The sequence below is a fragment of the Marmota flaviventris genome, chromosome 18, assembly GCF_047511675.1.
Source record: "Marmota flaviventris isolate mMarFla1 chromosome 18, mMarFla1.hap1, whole genome shotgun sequence".
NCBI classification, from domain to species: Eukaryota; Metazoa; Chordata; class Mammalia; order Rodentia; family Sciuridae; genus Marmota; species Marmota flaviventris.
Window position 1 is genome coordinate 46,567,655 of NC_092515.1, and position 17,183 is coordinate 46,584,837.

The 17,183-nt window shown below is 46.8% G+C and overlaps 1 protein-coding gene across 1 annotated transcript; it reads right to left on the reverse strand.

Moving 5' to 3' along the window:
- Positions 1–209: 209 nt before the first annotated feature.
- LOC114106770 (dipeptidase 2-like) lies at positions 210–8,937 on the reverse strand. The gene is made up of 11 exons (XM_027953902.3): positions 8,717–8,937; positions 4,737–5,020; positions 4,298–4,424; positions 3,653–3,782; positions 3,427–3,568; positions 3,064–3,133; positions 2,770–2,946; positions 2,327–2,411; positions 1,492–1,567; positions 666–801; positions 210–574 (listed from the first exon to the last, which is right to left on the reverse strand). Exons 2-11 carry the CDS (start codon positions 4,985–4,987, stop codon positions 320–322), a joined length of 1,449 nt encoding a protein of 482 aa, XP_027809703.1. The 5' UTR covers positions 4,988–5,020; positions 8,717–8,937; the 3' UTR covers positions 210–319.
- Positions 8,938–17,183: the final 8,246 nt, after the last annotated feature.

Below are 17,183 nucleotides of genomic sequence, written 5' to 3' on the forward strand. Positions count from 1 at the left end.
CTACTCAGAGGAAACCTGGAATAGGGTCCACCCTCCTGAGCAAGATCTGCCCACTATCTAGTACTGAGCTCAACCCCCTCAGTCACCTCAGGCTACTACCATCAGGCATTCTTTGAGCAACTGGTGGCTGAAATGCAGGGTCCCCTAATGATCATCAGCCCGGGGAGCCTATGCCACTAGACTCTACCACCGAGGACACTCACATGCGATTCCATTTCCAAAACATTTATTTCCAGGAAATGTTTGTGCCTTCCCAAAGTGGGGGTGCTCCGGGGTATCCAAGCTGCCAGAGTAAAATCTGGCAGGACTAACTGGGTCACTAGAGCCATAGAATGAGGACTGGGAAGGCGGCAACAACTGTGAGACCTGGGACCTTGTAGGAGGAAGATTTTGAGAGTGACCACTTGCGTGATAATCTGGATGTTTGACGTGTGGGGATCTTGGTTAGTTTCTGGTCTGGAGCCAAATATTGTTTCTGACGCAGTCTTGAGAGGATGGATCGGCATGGGCTGCCCACCTGCTCATCTGGGATACTGTCCTCCAGGGGGCTTTGCCACTTGCTTTCCTCCCGTACCTAGATATGGAAGTTGGTGGTTAGCAACTCCCCCAGACGCCCCTAATACATTTTCAGAACCTTGGACCACTCCTTACCCAGCTCAGCATACCTGTTCTACTTCTCCAAAGACCCGTAGCAGATTTCCTCGAAGGACACCTTGAAGCTCTTCGTCACTCCAGCCCCGATTCAGCAATTCCTCTATCAGCAGTGGGTATGTAGACACATCCTCCAGCCCCTGAGGGAATCTGTGTGGCCACCAGCAGAAAGGCCTCAGAATCCTAGCCCTATGTGTCCTAGGTCACTGCACCCCAGCTCTGATTAGATATGGGCAGTGAGGAGTTGGCAACAGTGATTTGCCCCACTCTTCATCCCTTAGAGGAATATTTGAATATTTGCCAAATCCCACTGAACTGTATGATTAAGATTTGTATGATTGGGGCTGGGGTTGTAGCTCAGTGGTAAAGCGCTTGCCTAGCATGTGTGAGGCACTGGGTTCTAGCCTCAGCACCACATAAAAATAAATAAATAAAATAAAGGTATTATGTCCATCTACAACTAAAAAATTAAAAAAAAAAAAAAAAAGATCTGCATGTGTCCCTTCCATTTAAAAAGAAGAAAAACTTCCCAGAACCAGAACTGGGTAGAGAAGATGGCCAGCCCATGCGAGACCTTGCTGATAGTCCACTCAGAGGGAGTGGATTTGTGGGGGTGGGTGCATGTGCTGAGTAGATGAGCTGTCTGGGAGTTTAGCCAAATATGACACTTTAGAATAGGGTCATTGGGCTGAAAACAGTCAGTGGGGTCCAGGAAGCAGACCCTGGGAATGAAGAGTGGGTAGATGTGAGGTGGGCAAGGCCTAAAGGCTATGAGGAACATGATGTGGTAGGCATAGTGACTGTAAAGGTCCCACAGAAAAGCCACTGGAAAGTACTCACTGGCTGGCACCATCATAGTCTCCACCAATCCCAATGAACTTGGATCCAATGACTGCCTTGATGTGGTCAAAGTGATCTGGGGAGATAGAGAGTCTGCAGTGTGAAGCTTCCAGGGCAGGGGTGCCCATAGAGCTAGACTCTGCTAATCCTCTTCTTGTAGTCTTTAACTTGTAGCATATAGGTTCCTGAAGGCCCTGAGATTTTATCAACTGATCCCAGCTGGCTCTAGATTGGACTTCAGGTTTTGAGTGAAGCCATTTAGGCCATTTCTCATCTAGATTCACCCTGCCTCTAGTCTCCTTGAGAACCTATTAGGTGCACCTTTCCAGGGGTATGGAGTATAAAAAAGGGACAAAGAGAACACTTGACAAAGATCCTGAAGACCTAAGCAGAGGCAGGAACAGGGTGTTTTGGTATCCCTGCAGATGTGCAGATGGTGGGCACCTAGGTCTATGTTTGACCACCTCCCTTATATCCATCAGCATATCAGCATGGACTCTGGCAGTGGTTCTGCAAAGCACCAAGGTAGACATTGGGGAATTTTAGCCAAACCACTGGGGCCATACCAAGGTACCCTCAGAGCCTCAAGTCCAAATCAGAGCTCTTTAGAGAACCTGGGGAGTACAAGGTGTGATGTCATATGCCTGTAATCCCAGCAACTCTGCAGGCTGAAGCAGAGGCATGCAAGTTTAAGGTCAGCCTTAGCAATTCAGTGAGATCCTGTCTCAAAAACAAAAAAGGACTGGGGATGTAACTCAATGGTAAAGTACACTGGGGTTCTATCCCCAGCACCCACAAAAAAGAGAGAGCCTAGAAGTGTTGGGGGAAAACTCACCTGCTACAGTGGACACGTTGGCTAACAGGTTGCACTGTAGCACGCCTATAGAAAAGGTCACCATCACAATGCCACCATTCTTCTTCTGCAAGGATGGTCAAACGGACACTCAGCTTGATCCCTGGCATAGCAGCATGCCTGCCCACCCTCTAGCCCCTATGAGGAAGATGTCCAGCTCTGGCTTCAGAAACCAGAGGAGACTTCACCTCTCTGGTTTTTGTGAATAGGAGAATCTTAGCCATGGTTTGGGTGGGCATATCTTGGCTCTGAGGTTAAGGGGTCGAGGAATATTTATGACCTAAAAGACCCCCACCCTGTTCAAGAGTTCAAGGGCTATGGACTATAGGTCTGTGGTTCAGCCAAGGGTCAGAGGAAACTGAGGGATCAAGGGCTCCTGGTTCAAACCTCTTGTTTTAGATTCCAGGGCCGGGGTAGTTTCTCACCAGAAGCTGCAGGATATCATCAGGAACATTCCGATCACTCTTGCACACACTCCTGGCAGCAGAGTGGGAGAATATAACAGGTGCCCGTGACAATTCCAGAACCTTCCGGGCCACAGCGTCAGAGACATGAGACAAGTCTACCATCATGCCCAAGCGATTCATTTCTGCTATCACCTTCTGCAGGTACAGGTAGGAAGGCAAGTGTCAAGGGTGCATGCATGCCTGCATTTGTCTGTAGGGAAAGATGGGGCATGTACATTTGTGTGGGGTGGAGTATGAACTGGGGGTCCTTACCTCACCAAAGCTGGTTAGACCACTGACATTGCTGTAGAAGAAGTGGATATCCTTAGACGAGCTCTCTGCCCTGCAGGATTACCAAGAGATAGTCTGACTGGTGGCCATGTTTCAGTCACAAGAACCTAGAGCCTCTACTAAACTCTCTACCTTGCAACTCCCTGAAGAAAAACCAAGGACCCAGGATGGGTTGTATCTGGCAGAGGGAGAGCCCTGCTGGGGTCTAGTCTTGTTCTGTGAACCCCACGATACCAGCTTCCCTCCGCATTCCAGGGTCAGTGCCAGCTCCTAGGGGTAAAGTTTGCTCTGGGCTCTTGGTGTGACCTGGGGAAGACAGACCTCTACCGTCAGTACTGTGCTTACCAGGGTGTGTTGCAGGTGTGGGTGAGCGTCAGGTAGCGTACTCCCAGCACATAGAAAGTACGCAAGATGGAGAGGCTGTTGTCCAGTGAGTGGCCACCCTCCACACCAATGAGGCAGGCCAATTTCTTGGTGCTGTTCAGAGCTGGGGGGAGAGAGATCAGGTGATTACTTTTAGGAGTTAAAGTAGCTCAATCAAATCCCTAACATCACCTATTACTTCACCTACCTTTCACAGAGGTCACAAGCTCCAACTCAGAATAGGAAGCACACATGCGATGAATGAGGTCAATCTGCTCCAGTGTGAGACGCACAGCATCCTGGTCTTGGGTCTGGCATGGAACGTAGGCTGACCAGAACTGGGGGGAGGGTCAGGGGTTGGTTTGGGCAGGGGCTACTTTGGAGCTCCTTGGGCCTCCATGGCTAACACAACACTTGGTGGGCCCAGAGGCCACACAGAATGCACTGTTCCTTCTGTCCTTCTGTGGTACCTTCATACCAATCAAACTGGCTCACCGTAGCCCCTGCAGACCCTGATTCCACATCATAACACTTTTTTTTTTTCTGGTATTGAAGATTAAACCCAGGGGATCTTTAGCATTGAGCTACATTCTCAGTCCTTTTTACTTTTTATTTTGAGACAAGGTCTCTCTAAGTTGCTTATGCTGACCTTGAACTTGTGATCCTCTTGCCTCAGCCTCCTCAATAGCTGGGATGACAGATATACAACCCTCCACCCAAGAAGCTTCATGGCACTTCTTGAGTTGCTATAGTAACTGAGTACCCACGTGACAAACTTGGGATCTCTGGAGCTGCCTCTCCTCCCCAAAGTCCCAAAAGCCATGCTGTGGTACCCTGAGTGTCCCTGTGATACCTGAGCACCCACGAGGCCATCTCTAAGCCTGTCCAGGCTGGTCTGGCCATCACTGAAATTGTGGAGGTTGACATCCTTTAGTCCATTCTTGTGAAACTGCCTCAGGATCAGGGGCAGATCGTTGTGGCTGGAGGGACATCAAGGCAAGGTCAGGTCAGGGACAGATGGGTGGGCACTTTAGGCTTCCTGGCAAGGCAGGGGATCTGGAGAAGGGGGTGTCCTTCACCCTACCAGACTATATTGAGGTCCCTTGAGGCCTGGGCTGGGGGTTTCCCACCAGAGGGGGAATGGTAGAGGAGAGCAGGGCACCCAGAAAAGTTGGAGAGTGGGCATCCACATTAGGTGTGAGGGGGCATCCTCGCTAACCTTGCATGCTTGGAACCTTTCCTGACCTAGGGGTGCGCTCTGCCCCACTTGCCCCCATGCGGCACTTACTTACCCGTCCACCAGCGGGAAGTCCCGCATTAGGGCCAGCGCGCGCTCTCGCAGGCCTGGGATGCTGGGGGTGACTGGCGTGGTCCCAGAGTTGGGGGCGTCTAGCGCGGTCGGGGTGTCGGTGGTACCGGGAGTGATCTCAGTGCCGGTTACAGGGTTTGGTGGCAGCAGCAGCAGCAGCAGGGGCAGAAAAAACGAACGCAGCAGAGGCCACGGGCAGAGCACGTGGGGACCCTCGAGGCCCTCAGGCTGCATGTTGCGCAAAGCAGAGGTGACGATCTCAAGAGCCTGAGAGAGGGAAAAGGCGACGATTGGGTCTCGAATCTTGATTCAGGCCAACCAGCGTCGTGGCCCCGCGAGGAGTGGAATTTGAGTCAAGAGACCCTGAGATGGCGACTCGGAGTATCACCAAGTGGCAGCACAACTGCCAGGGGCCTCCACTGCCTTCCCGCCCTGCCGCCTCCCTCCCCTCACCCCCACCCCCGGCAAAGGGCGCCCCCGTGGGCTAGGAGGACCTGTTCACCTACTTGCCTCCTATCGCGGTCTTCCTAGGACCCTCACTGCTACCTGACACTGCACTCCTCCCAAGGGTTGATCCAGAAGGCTTGACAGCACCCCTACTGCCTCTAGGGCTTACTCTCTAAGGAGACTCTGAGGTAGTTCTCCCAGAGAGCGTCCCCATAGAGATCTTTAGAGTCCACAGCGCATCGGCTACCGCCTGCACCCTTCCTAGGACACCTGGAATGCTGGATGTGTCTCTGTGACCACGATACTTTGGACTCTGGATTTCCAATGCTGGGTCAGGTAGGTGGTGTGTAGGGAAGGAGATAGGTAGTCTCTGGATCTCTCTTCCCTACCAATCATAACCCCAGGTCCATCCCCTGGGGACTGTAGCCAGCAACTGAGAACTATCAGGAACACCCCTCCCTATTATCCTCATGCAGCTTCAGGAAAGGGCTTCCTCCTAAGGAGATTTTTGTACCTGCCCAGGACTCATAGGGAGATACATTTGGGATGAGGACTAAGCAAGCATCTAGAGTGGGTCAGGGACTCAGCTATTTGGGTGGAAGGAAATGAAGTAATTTCCAAGGCAGCAGAGCTCCCACTCCAGCACCTTCCTTCCTGATGGCCAGGATCCCTCCTACCTGAATGTGGAAGTTAGGTCGAAAGCATGAGTCCTAAGGGAAAGCCTGGCACATGGGATCTGTATCTACCCCGGTTTTATCTTGAGGTTTTAATGGTTCTGCTTAGTTCTCTTCGTTTCCTGGAGAGCCCCACCCTATTTCTACCCTGGTTCCTCACCCAGGCTGCTTCCTCCAGGAAGCTTCCAGCTATATACATGTGCACAGACACACACATATCAAAGGGGTGTGCACTCTTGTTGAAATCCCATCACTTGAGAGCTTGGTCCAAACTCCATCCCCAAAGACCTTCTCCTGTTCCTTGCCCTCAGACTCTCAAGATTCTGCTCTAAATACTGACACACTCTGGAGTTGCTCCATTTTTTGAAACATTCTCAGGTGATCAGTGCATGAGGACTGATGCAAGAAGGACCTCTAAAAAGGAAACGAGCAAACTTCTCCTAAGGTGTGGAGGTCCCAAGCTACCAGGAGGAAGTGTTTCCAAGGTGGAGGTGTTTTAGGTACTATGCACTTGATGTTTCCCGGTGCCTCCTGTCTAGGAGGAATGCCAGTCAATTGTGCAGGGCCTGACTCCAGAGCTGACCCTAAGTGTTAATCTCTGTTGCCTCCTCACTATCTCCCCTTTAACCAATCATGGCATTTCCTAATCCTGCTGGTTCAGGGGCATGGTGGTGCATGCCTGTAGTCCTAGCTACTGAGGAGGTTAAGGCAGGAGAATGGTAAATTCAAGGTCAGCCTCTGCAACTTAGCAAGATTCCATCTTAAATTAAAAATATAAAGGGCTTGGGTGTAGCTCAGTGGTAGAGTACCCCTGGGTTGCCCCATGCTCAAACACATCCTACTGGCTCAACATTGAAATATCTCCCAAGTGCCCCTTCTCTGTACCTTCTCCTTTTCCCCCAGTTGAGGCCATCTTTATTGCTCTTTTCCTTGTGGTCTCCTTGCCTCAATTCCATTTCCCACAGGAAAGCATACCATTTCTTTCTTTTCTCCTTCTCCTTCTCCTTCTTCTTCTCATTTTTCTTCTTCTTCGTACCAGGGATTAAACCCAGGGGTGTTTTACCACTGAGCCACATATCCAAAGCCCATATACATACATATTTATATTATATATTTTCTTCCTTCCTTCCTTCCTTCCTTCCTTCTTTCTTTCTTTTTTTTTTTTCTTTAGAGACAGAATCTCTCTAGGTTAGTGAGACTGGCTTTGAACTTAAAATCCTCCTCTCTCAACCTCCCAAGCTGCTGGATTATAGGTATGTGCCACTGCACCTTACTACATATCCCTCTTTTAAAAATCTAATTTAAGCGATGGGAGTATAGCTCAGTAGTAGAGCACATGCTTAACCCCTGAGTTGCATCCCAGCACCAATAACAAACAAGCAAGCAAATAAAAAAGGGTCATCCTCCTGCCTAAAATTATTTTGCAGATTCCCATTGCTCTTAGACTATACCAAAATATTTTCTTTGGCTTTCAAGTCCTGAGAAATCGCTTCCCACCAGCCTCTCCAAACTCAGCAAACAGCACAAACCCTTTGCGTTCTAAACTCTGTGTCAGTTATACTGCCTTCCACCAAAGGGCCTTGGAACATGCCATACTCTCAGCTTCCAACTGCTGGGGCTATTGAGGCAGGCCCAGGATAGAAAATTTTGCCACTATGAAGGGATAAGTGAGCAACTTCTCCAATTGCTCACCTACGCTATATTGAAACAAGAAAAAGGCAGACAAGTCAGTGGTAGAAACAGGTTTCTTCTTCAACTTCTTGTTGCAGCAGATCTAACCACTATGCTGATTTCCAGTATATTGCAAGAATATGATGGAAAGTCCGGATGTGATGGCAGCACACCTGTAATCCCACTGACTAGGGGCAGAAAGGGAGGCTTAGGCAGGAGCATTGCAGGTTCTAGGTCAGCCTTGACAACTTAGTGAGACCCTAATCAATTTAGTAAGACCAGGTCTCAAAAATAACAAATAAAAAGTGTTGGGGGGTGGTGCTGGGGTTGTGACTCAGTGGTAGAGTGCTCGCCTAGCATGCGCAAGGCCCTGGGTTTGATCCTCAACACCACATAAAAATAATTAAATAAACAAAATAAAGGTATTGTGTCTAACCAGAAAATAGTTTTGTTTTTTTTTAAAAAGGGGTTATGGATGTGGCTCAGTGGGACAGTACCTCTGGGTTAAATCCCTGGTACTAACAAATAAATAAATAAATACATGAAAATAGCATTTCTCTCTTTTTTTCTCTCTCTCTGCTTCCTGAACACATTCTCTTCTGCCTGTGCTTCTGCCATGAAGTTCTGCTTCCCACAGGACCAATGTGATAGGGCCAAGTGACTATGAAATTAAATCTCTGAAACCATGAACCAAAATAAATCTTTTCTTGTTTTTAGATAATTTTCTCCAGTATATTGTCACAGCAACAAAGAGCTAACTAACACAACCCCATAGGGTCACGTTGAAATCAATACCTATTGAATATATTCTGTACCTGTCAGTAGTATTAACCTTAAGAATTGGGTATAAAGCCAAGCATGGTGATGCACGCCTGTAATCCCAGTGGCTCAGGAGGCTGAGGCAGGAGGTTCAAAGCCAGCCTCAGCAAATGCAAGGTGCTAAGCAACTCAGTGAGACCCTATCTCTAAATAAAATACAAAATAAGGCTGGGGATGTGACTCAGTGGTTGAGTGCCCCAGGGCTCAATCACCAGTTAAAAAAAAAAGCAAAGAAAGGAAGAAAGTAAAAGAAAAAAAGGAATATTCTGAGAAGTTAAATTCAGGCTGAGTTATAGGTTCACAGGCCACTTAACACGCTCAGGTGCAGGGGTGGGTGGAAATGGGGGCTTACTTGCTATCCAGTGTTCCCCAGATGATGGTCATCAACATCTGAGGACCACCATGGCTTGGTCCTGGAGTCTCCTGCTGCCCCTGCCTCTTCCTTGGTATTCCTCTTGATCTGCTCCCATAATAACTGACAGTGAAATTCCCAAGAAACAACAGTCTTCCAAACTGAAGACAGCTTGGCCATTGGGGACACACATCCTCCAATCACAAAGCTGGGGCCACCCTTCCTGTAATGATAGCACATCTTTCTTCCTCAAAAAGGCATTCAGTGTTTATCTTGCTAGGAGAAGTGCAAAACCCACAAACCTATCTTCATTTCCTGCTTTCACCCAACCTTCTCCGTAACCTTCTCCCCAACCCCCATCTTTCTATCCTGTACCTTCACTAGCTTCTCTGTCCAACAGTCTATCAAGTCCCCTTTGAACCACATAGCTCCTGTTACAGATGGGCACACCTGGTTTCAGCCAATATTGAGGATGCATACAAGGTCCTCAGGGCAAAAGCACATGTGTTGCCTAATAGGCTTGAAGTGTCTGACTGGGCTGCTTCTGGAGACCAGATGAGTGAGTGTAGCACACAGACTTGGAGCCTATGTCCTAAGATTGGTCTACATGCTGTCCTGAATCCTTGAGCTTTCACCATCAGCAGGCAGTGTGTGTTCCAGGGTGCAGGAGCTGCTTCCAGAAAGATTCTGGGAGGTGTCCTGGGATTCAGATACCCCCCCCCCCCGAACTGTATATGTCCTGGGATTCAGATGGCCCCCTGGATGGAGACAGATCTTGCAGAGGTTCACCAAATCCAAACCCTCTCTAGTGACCTGCCTTCTCTAGAAACAGGGATATGGGGAATCCTCTCCACACCCTGCTTAAAGTTTTTTTTGCTGGAAACTCTCCATTCTCCTCATGGTCTTCTTCCTCCTTGTTGCTTTCCTTCTCTCCTCCTCCTCTTCCTCCTCACAGCAGTCTGCACTTGCCTAATGCTGATCTGGCAGATGAACTGAGCACTCTCTGACCACCACAACTCTGTGCTGGCTCCTCTCCCTGTACCACCAGTCCCCAGCAAGGGTGCCAAAGAATTTGTTGCACTTGGCCCTTGGGAGGCTGCTGCATCCTCTTCATTCATAGAGCAAGGGCACATGATAATGGTGATGATGAGAGCAGCTGATGTGACTGTGTGCCCAAGCTGTGTTACCAGTTTGATATTTTACTCACAACAACCTACAGGGTAGTTTCTTTCTCTTTTCTCCTCCTCCTCCTCCTCCTCCTCCTCCTCCTCCTCCTCCTCCTCCTCCTCCTCCTCCTCCTTTTCTTCTTCCTCTTTTGTAGAGGGGATTATACACAGGGATGGTTTATTTGTGAGTTGCATCCCCAACCCTTTTTAAAAATTAAAAAAAAATTTTTTTGTAGATGGATACAATACCTTTATAGTATTTTTTTTTTTTTTTAATGTGGTACTGAGGATTGCCATCAGTGCCTCACACGTGCTAGGCAAGCACTCTACCACAACCCCCGACACACACTTTTTAATTTTTATTTTGAGACAGGGTCTTGGCGGGTGGAGGGTGACCTGGAACTGTCAATTCATCTGCCTCAACCTACCGAGTGGCTGAGACTATTGGCATGTGCCAGTACAACAAGTAGAGTTTTACCAGCTTCACTGTCTAGGTGGGAAAAGTGAGTTGCGGGGCAGGTAGAGGAACAACTGGTCCCTCGTGGCAAGGACAGAGGGGTTTCCTTGAATCCTTCCACTTCTGCTCCTTTCACCGGGAAAGGCCTCAGTTTCCTTACATCCATCTGTTTGTTCAGACATCCTCTGCTGCTCAGCCATGGTGTTGGCCGTTTGCTGGGGCAGTTGGTGAGGTGGCTGGACAAGTCTCCAGTCATCACATGTGCTGGCATAAACAAGCAGAAAGGTGGCTTGCAGGGGCAGCAGTTCTGGGGGACAGTTCTGAACAAAGAAACATCTACACAGTTCTGGGAGCCATTTTTGACCAATTAAACATCTACACAGCGTGTACGATTTGACATTTAGTCTCAGGTTCAGACTTGCCATCTCTTTGTTCAGTGTGGTCAGCTCATGTGTCAGGTTGTCAGCTGCTTCTATAACAGCATGTTGTTTGCTGGCACATCCAGCCCTAGAAGGCTGACCCTCCTTCCCTTCTGTGACTGCCACAAGCTGGTTGACCCTGCAAAGCGATCATCTGAGCCCTCACTGATTCTAAGTCTGACTGAACATCAAGCTGTACTTAGAAACTTTTACTTGTTTAACTTTTTTTTTTTTTTTTTTTTAGAGAAAATGCCAAAGATATAAACAAAGTAGGGAGAAGGGCATGGAGTGTAGCTCTGTAGTAGAAGAGGTTGAGTGCATGTCTAGCATGCACATGGTTCTGGGTTCAATGCCTGATACTGCAAAATATAAAAATAAAAATAGCTGGGTTCGGGGTGAATCCCAGCGACTTGGGAGACTGAGGCAGGAGGATCATGAATTCAAACCCAGCCTCAGCAACTAGCGAGGCCCTAAACAACTCAGTGAGATCCTGTCTCTAAATAAAATACAAGAAAAATCTGGGGATGTGGCTTGGTGGTTAAGGACACTTGAGTTCAATCCCTGGTTCCAAAAAAAATAAAAAAATAAAAATAATAATAAAAATAAAACAACAACAACAATAACAAAAAACCCAACTGCCATACCATTATGACTTTTAAAATGTTAGTAATATTTGTATTATTATAAATTATCAAGTTCAAACATCCTTGCTTGTCCAATATTTAAAAAATAGATTTGAATTAGAATTATAACAACAGGTATGGTATGGCTTAATCTGTAGGTTTCTCTACCTTCTTTGATCTTCTTTGCAATTCATTTGTTGAAAAAACATCATGTGGGCTGGGGTTGTGGCTCAGCAGTAGAGCGATTGCCTTGCATGCGCGAGGGCCTGGGTTCAATCCTCAGCACCACATAAAAATAAATAAGTGAAATAAAGATATTAAAAAGAAATTGTGTTTTAAAAAAAGAAAAATCATCATGTTCAGAGGTTTTTTTCAGGTTTTGAGTTTGCTGATTGCATCCCACGGTGTCATTGAACATGTTCCTCTATTCCTCATTTTTCCTGCAAACTGGTAGTTATGAGGAGATTATATTATTTAGAGACAGGGACTGGCTGGCCTCCAAATGATGGGCTGCTGATGTGGGCAGGTCTGGGACAGAATCCAAACCTTGTGCTGTTCCTTCTCTGTTGACTGCCCCCAACCCCCATTCCCCAGCACCAACTGTCCCCTTAACTGCTGAGACAGACATTCCACTGGTAACAGCCAGCGCCTTACTACCAAGGCTCACACAGCCAGAGTGATCTTTTTGGCATCTGCATCAGATTTCTTCACTACCTATTCAAATCTATCCTATGACTTCCCCCTTCCCCCTTCATATCTAAAACAAGATCCATACTCCTCAGTATTGCTGATGTGGCCCACTGGGGTCTCATTCTCATGTACTTCTCCAACTACATCTTTCCTTCCTGGTCACAGTAGCCTTTCTCCTGCTTCTTAAGTAGCTCAGTCTCATTTCTACCTCAGGGTCTTTTCCTGTGCTCTTTGGTCTAGGAATGGACATATGGAATGGACATATCAGTCTATGCCTCCCTCCCTGATGAAATACCCTGACTTTGAAGGGTCCTTCTGTGACTTTTTTGTATAATGTAGTATTCATCATTCTATGCTTTCGTTTTCCTTTATAGTAATTTTAATTAATTGAATTTAAAAAAATTGTTTAATGTTGGGGATGAAATGCAGGACTCTGCCCACACTAGGCAAGCACTCTATCACTGAGCTACAACCCAAGTCTCTGAAATCATATTGTATCCTTGTCTCATCCTTTGTTGGTTGGGGTCTTGATGAGAGGTACTTGGATCATCTCACTAATATGTTCCAAGCAGCTAGCACAGTGCATGCGATGTAACAGGTTCTCAATAAACACTTGTTGAATAATGGAACAGTCAGATGAGTGGATGTAGATGGACCTGTATCTTCTCATTCCTGCCCCTCCCACACTCACATACACCACATACACACAGAAGCACTCATCAGGGTTTTTATTTGGCTCTGGGAATGGAACCCCATTAGCCTCATGAATGCTACAGCACGTGCTCTACCACAGAGCCACATCCTCAGCCCAAGGCTCTCATTTCTTGATGAACTGACCTGGGTCCTGATCTAGTTCACTTAGGCATCATTGCAGATGTTAACAGTTGGAAACCGTACCCGAGAGTCCCTTGTGAAGGCAGAAGGCCTTAGAAGACCAAGTCCTCCATGTAGGAATGTACTTAAAGGGGATATTATGGTTTGAAGCTTGACCTTGAACAAGCTGAATTTCAAGTCAAACACTGTTACAAAAAAAAATTATTGAGGAGTAGAGGGGTGTCTTGTGGCCATAATGGGTTGGGAATAAAGGAGCATGTGAGGCTCAGGGTGGCGCTACTGCCTTTCCCCAACCCTTCCTGTTCCAGGTAGCTACTGTGCCTGCTGAGAGCACAGGCAGGAGGCTCCCTGGGTAAATACTGCTTCTAGTTTCAGGAAGCCTACCTGATGGTTTGTGCTGATGTTTCTGGCAATAAGTCAGGGCTGGACCTATTTGGTGGATAGGGCACCAGTGGGCCACTATGTCCTTCTCTCTCTCTACACTTGACTCCTCCCCTTGGAGAGTGCTGAGTGTTCTTCTGCCCAAGGAGAGACTTCAGAGGATTGAGCAGAGGAATGGCAGGTCTTCTTCAAGGCCAGCTTAAGCCTTGTTCAAAGGAGCCTATCCCTTCAAACCCCCTTTTCTGAGGTTTCTTGCCTGTGGCCAGTTGACATGGAAGGGGACCCCTGGCTGTGAAAGGCTCATGCAGATTGACTGAGGTACTGTCTCCAGTGAGGGCAGTGGAGATCACTTCAGAAGATGCATTAGCCGAAGTGAAGACTACCTAATTTGTATTACTCATACAATTTCATATTGATATAGTTAATCTTTATAAGGGAAAAATAGATTTGAATAACAATATTGTGACAAAAGGAATTCTAGATACTGGCCTTAGGCCTGCCAAGCTGCAGCATGCTCTGTTCTGTCCAGAGTCCTCAAGACGTGCATACAGGGGCCAGGAGGTATTCTACCTGCTATTTCCCTCCTTTTTGAGGATTAAATATTAAGCATCACATAGTATTAACCAGCTGGCAGCCATGAGAGAATGGATGAAGAAAAGCCCCTTAGACTGGGAAGAATATGGTTACAAATAAGTCAGAGTGAAAGCCTATGAGAAGAAGGAGTATAAAGGATGGCTTTTAAATACAGATCTACTCTCTGCCAATCACTGAAGATACCAGCATAAGCTTCAGTAATTCCTTATGACAAGCTAAACCAAGGCCCTATCGGCAGCACCATTGAAAATCATTTGCAATCATCTCCAGGGCGTCTCTCAAATTTTTGTATATATGAATAACTTTATATTTAACACAACAGCAACAATAATTTTTTTTATTTCTTTAAGAAATATAGGAATTAGGGATAGGGTTTGGCTCAGTGGTAAAGTGCTCGCCTAGCATGTGCGAGGCCCTGGGTTCGATCCTTAGCACCACATTAAAATAAAGGTGTTGTGTCCAACTATAACTAAAAATAAATAATTTTTAAAAATTAAAAAAAGAAATACAGGAATTAGAATTTAAAAAAAGATGATTCCTTAGATGTCCTAGGTAAATAAATGTCCTCTCTACAGGAAAGCTTAGCCAGCCAGCTTCTGTGACAGTGGTTTCTTGGCACGAATTTTGGGCCTGGGGCAGCCCAGGGTCTTTTCTGCCTCTGCTGGAGCATGGTATTTCTTGGGAGCCCCTCTGCCTCTCTGGTTTGGCTTCTGGGCTGGCTTCTCTTCTGGCTTTTCTGCTTTGGCCTTTGGTGGAGTGGCCAAGGGAGCATCTCCATAGAGCTGGTAGCCACCAACCAGGCAGTATGTCTCCCCATGCCAGCCCACCTGTATTTCTCCACATCCTTGGTAGAGGACATGGTGGTATGCAGGTGTAGAAGGAGACATGAGAGGCACTGCTGCTGGAAAGAAAACCAGAACTGATTAATTGCTTCTGCTTTGTACAGTCTGCCACCAGGACCTCGCTCTCCTGATGCTTCCTGTTTCTGACTGAAGCCCTCTTCTCTGCTTGGCATTCGAACACAGCCTTTGCCTGTGACCTCTATGGATGCTTTGCCTATCTCCTCAAGGGATGCTGTCAAAGTACTTGAGTTATGTGGAGCCAATGGAAGCAGCAGGAAAACAGTCAAACCTCAAAATATCCCAAAAAGCTGTCCCTCAGTCTCTCCCTTCTATAACTGAAAAAAAAATTCTTAAAATCTATCTTTCCTGAGGCTTTAATAGAAATAATTTTCAAGGTTTGGAAAAAATGGTCTAATATAAATTGGTTTAGGGGCTGGGGTTGTAGCTCAATGGTAGAGTGCTTGCCTAGCATGCATGAGGCACTGGGTTTGATCCTCAGCACCACACAAAAATAAATAAATAAAAATAAAGGTACTGTGGTCATCTATACCTATAAAAATACTTAAAATGAATAAATACATAGGTTTAGACTCCCCACCTTGACATTTCCTGTTGAGACCCATTTATACAGTATGTTCAATAATATTGAAATCTAGCCCAGTTTTTATAGATTTTTTCCAATGCATTTTTTTTTCTTTTGAGATATATTTTGCTATTTCTTCAAACTGCCCTGGTCTTGAGCTCAAGCAATCTTCCTGTCTCAGCCTCTTGAGTAGCTGAGACTATAGCTGTACAACACAATGCCCAACTCTACAACTTTCCACAGGCTATATCCTGGGGCAGAGGATCAAAAGATTGAGATCCAAATTCTGGGTACCAAGTTTCGGTCCAAATAGCCTTCTCACATCTACTTCCTGAGACACCATTTCCTCAGACCTCCAGTCTCAGTAACACTTCACCTCTCCCAGAGGCCCTTATGTTCTTCCCAGCTGCATGACACTACTCTTTTCCTCAGGAGATAAAACTGGGATGTGTGAGGGGGCCATTGTGGGTGTATCCCTGACAGTATGGTAAAGGTGCCTGGGTCTGAAGATGAGGTTCATGAGAGGCTGATAGCTCTTGCTTCAATTGCTTCAGTTAGCATTTGAAACAAAAGCACACTAGGTTTCTGTAAGACTCTTATAAAGGAAGGTCTGGAGAAAGCCTTTTGTTGATCGGTGTCTCACCATATTACCCAGGTTTTACTATGTCCCCCACCCAGATACTTGAGTCCAACTCCTGGGCTCAGGTGATCTTCCCACTCAGCCACCCAAGCAGCTGGGACTATAGGTGTGTACCAGTGTGCTGTGCTCTGAAGGAAGCACTGGGGGTGGGGAGGCTAAAGGGGAAGGCTAGATTGATAAAGATTAGCACCTATCTGAACACTTGCCCTCAGCAGTGAGCAAAAACACTGTGGGTCCTTGAGGAAGCACCAGACCATTGGTCTTACTCATGGGTAGTGAAGTTCTGAGGTGTGATGGGAAAACCCCAAAGGAAGATGTGGCAGTCAAGTGAGGTTGTATATTTACCAGGGGCTCCATTATAGGTGCCTGGCCTAGGCCTACCTGCTGCTCTGCTCTCCGAGGGGACAGCAGACAAGTTAGACTGAATATAGAATATCCGGTCAGACACATTGTCTGGAGCAACCAGATACTCTGGTGTCCTGTAGAGAACTTGTAGGGAAGTTTTCTATTGTTACCCTGCCATGGAAACTGAGGCTGTGATGTCATCACTACTCCGGGTGGCCATGGAAGGAATGTGTGTCTTGAGTGTAGGCTTCAGATCCTTGGTATTTTATGGAAAGCAAGGCAAAAAGAAGAGAGCTCTGTCTGGACCCTCCCTTTTGGCCTTCCCCCATATCCTAATCAAATAGCCACTGTCTGTGGAGCACAACTGGGGGTTGGGTACAACCCATGACCACAGGGAGCAAGATTCTGAGAAACACAAATTCTGAGACTGGTCAGACAGTTATCATTAAACACAGAGAGCTAGGTTGCATGTCCCTGATGCTAAGTATTTACCTGTTGGGAGAAGCAGAGATTTGAGTGGATTAGGGGGTCAGAGAATGCTTCCTGGAAGTAGGCCTGAATTTAATGAGTTATACAAGTGGAAAAACATTCCAATTGGGAATAAAATAAAGAAGCCCTTCTTGACCTCATTCTGCCCCAAAGATAAATCCTTTGATGGATTGGAGATGTGGCTCAATGATAAGTGTTCACCTAACATACATGAATCCCTGGGTTTGATCCCAGGCACCATAAAAAAAGAAAAAAATTCTTTGCACCCTCACCTTTTCACAAATGCGTTCTGAAAAGGAGCCTAAGGACCTAACCTAAGTCCGCAGTGGTGTTTTACTAAATAGTAGAGTTTCATGTTGGAGGTCCAGATTTATAACTGGTAAGACAAACCTGTGACATTTCAA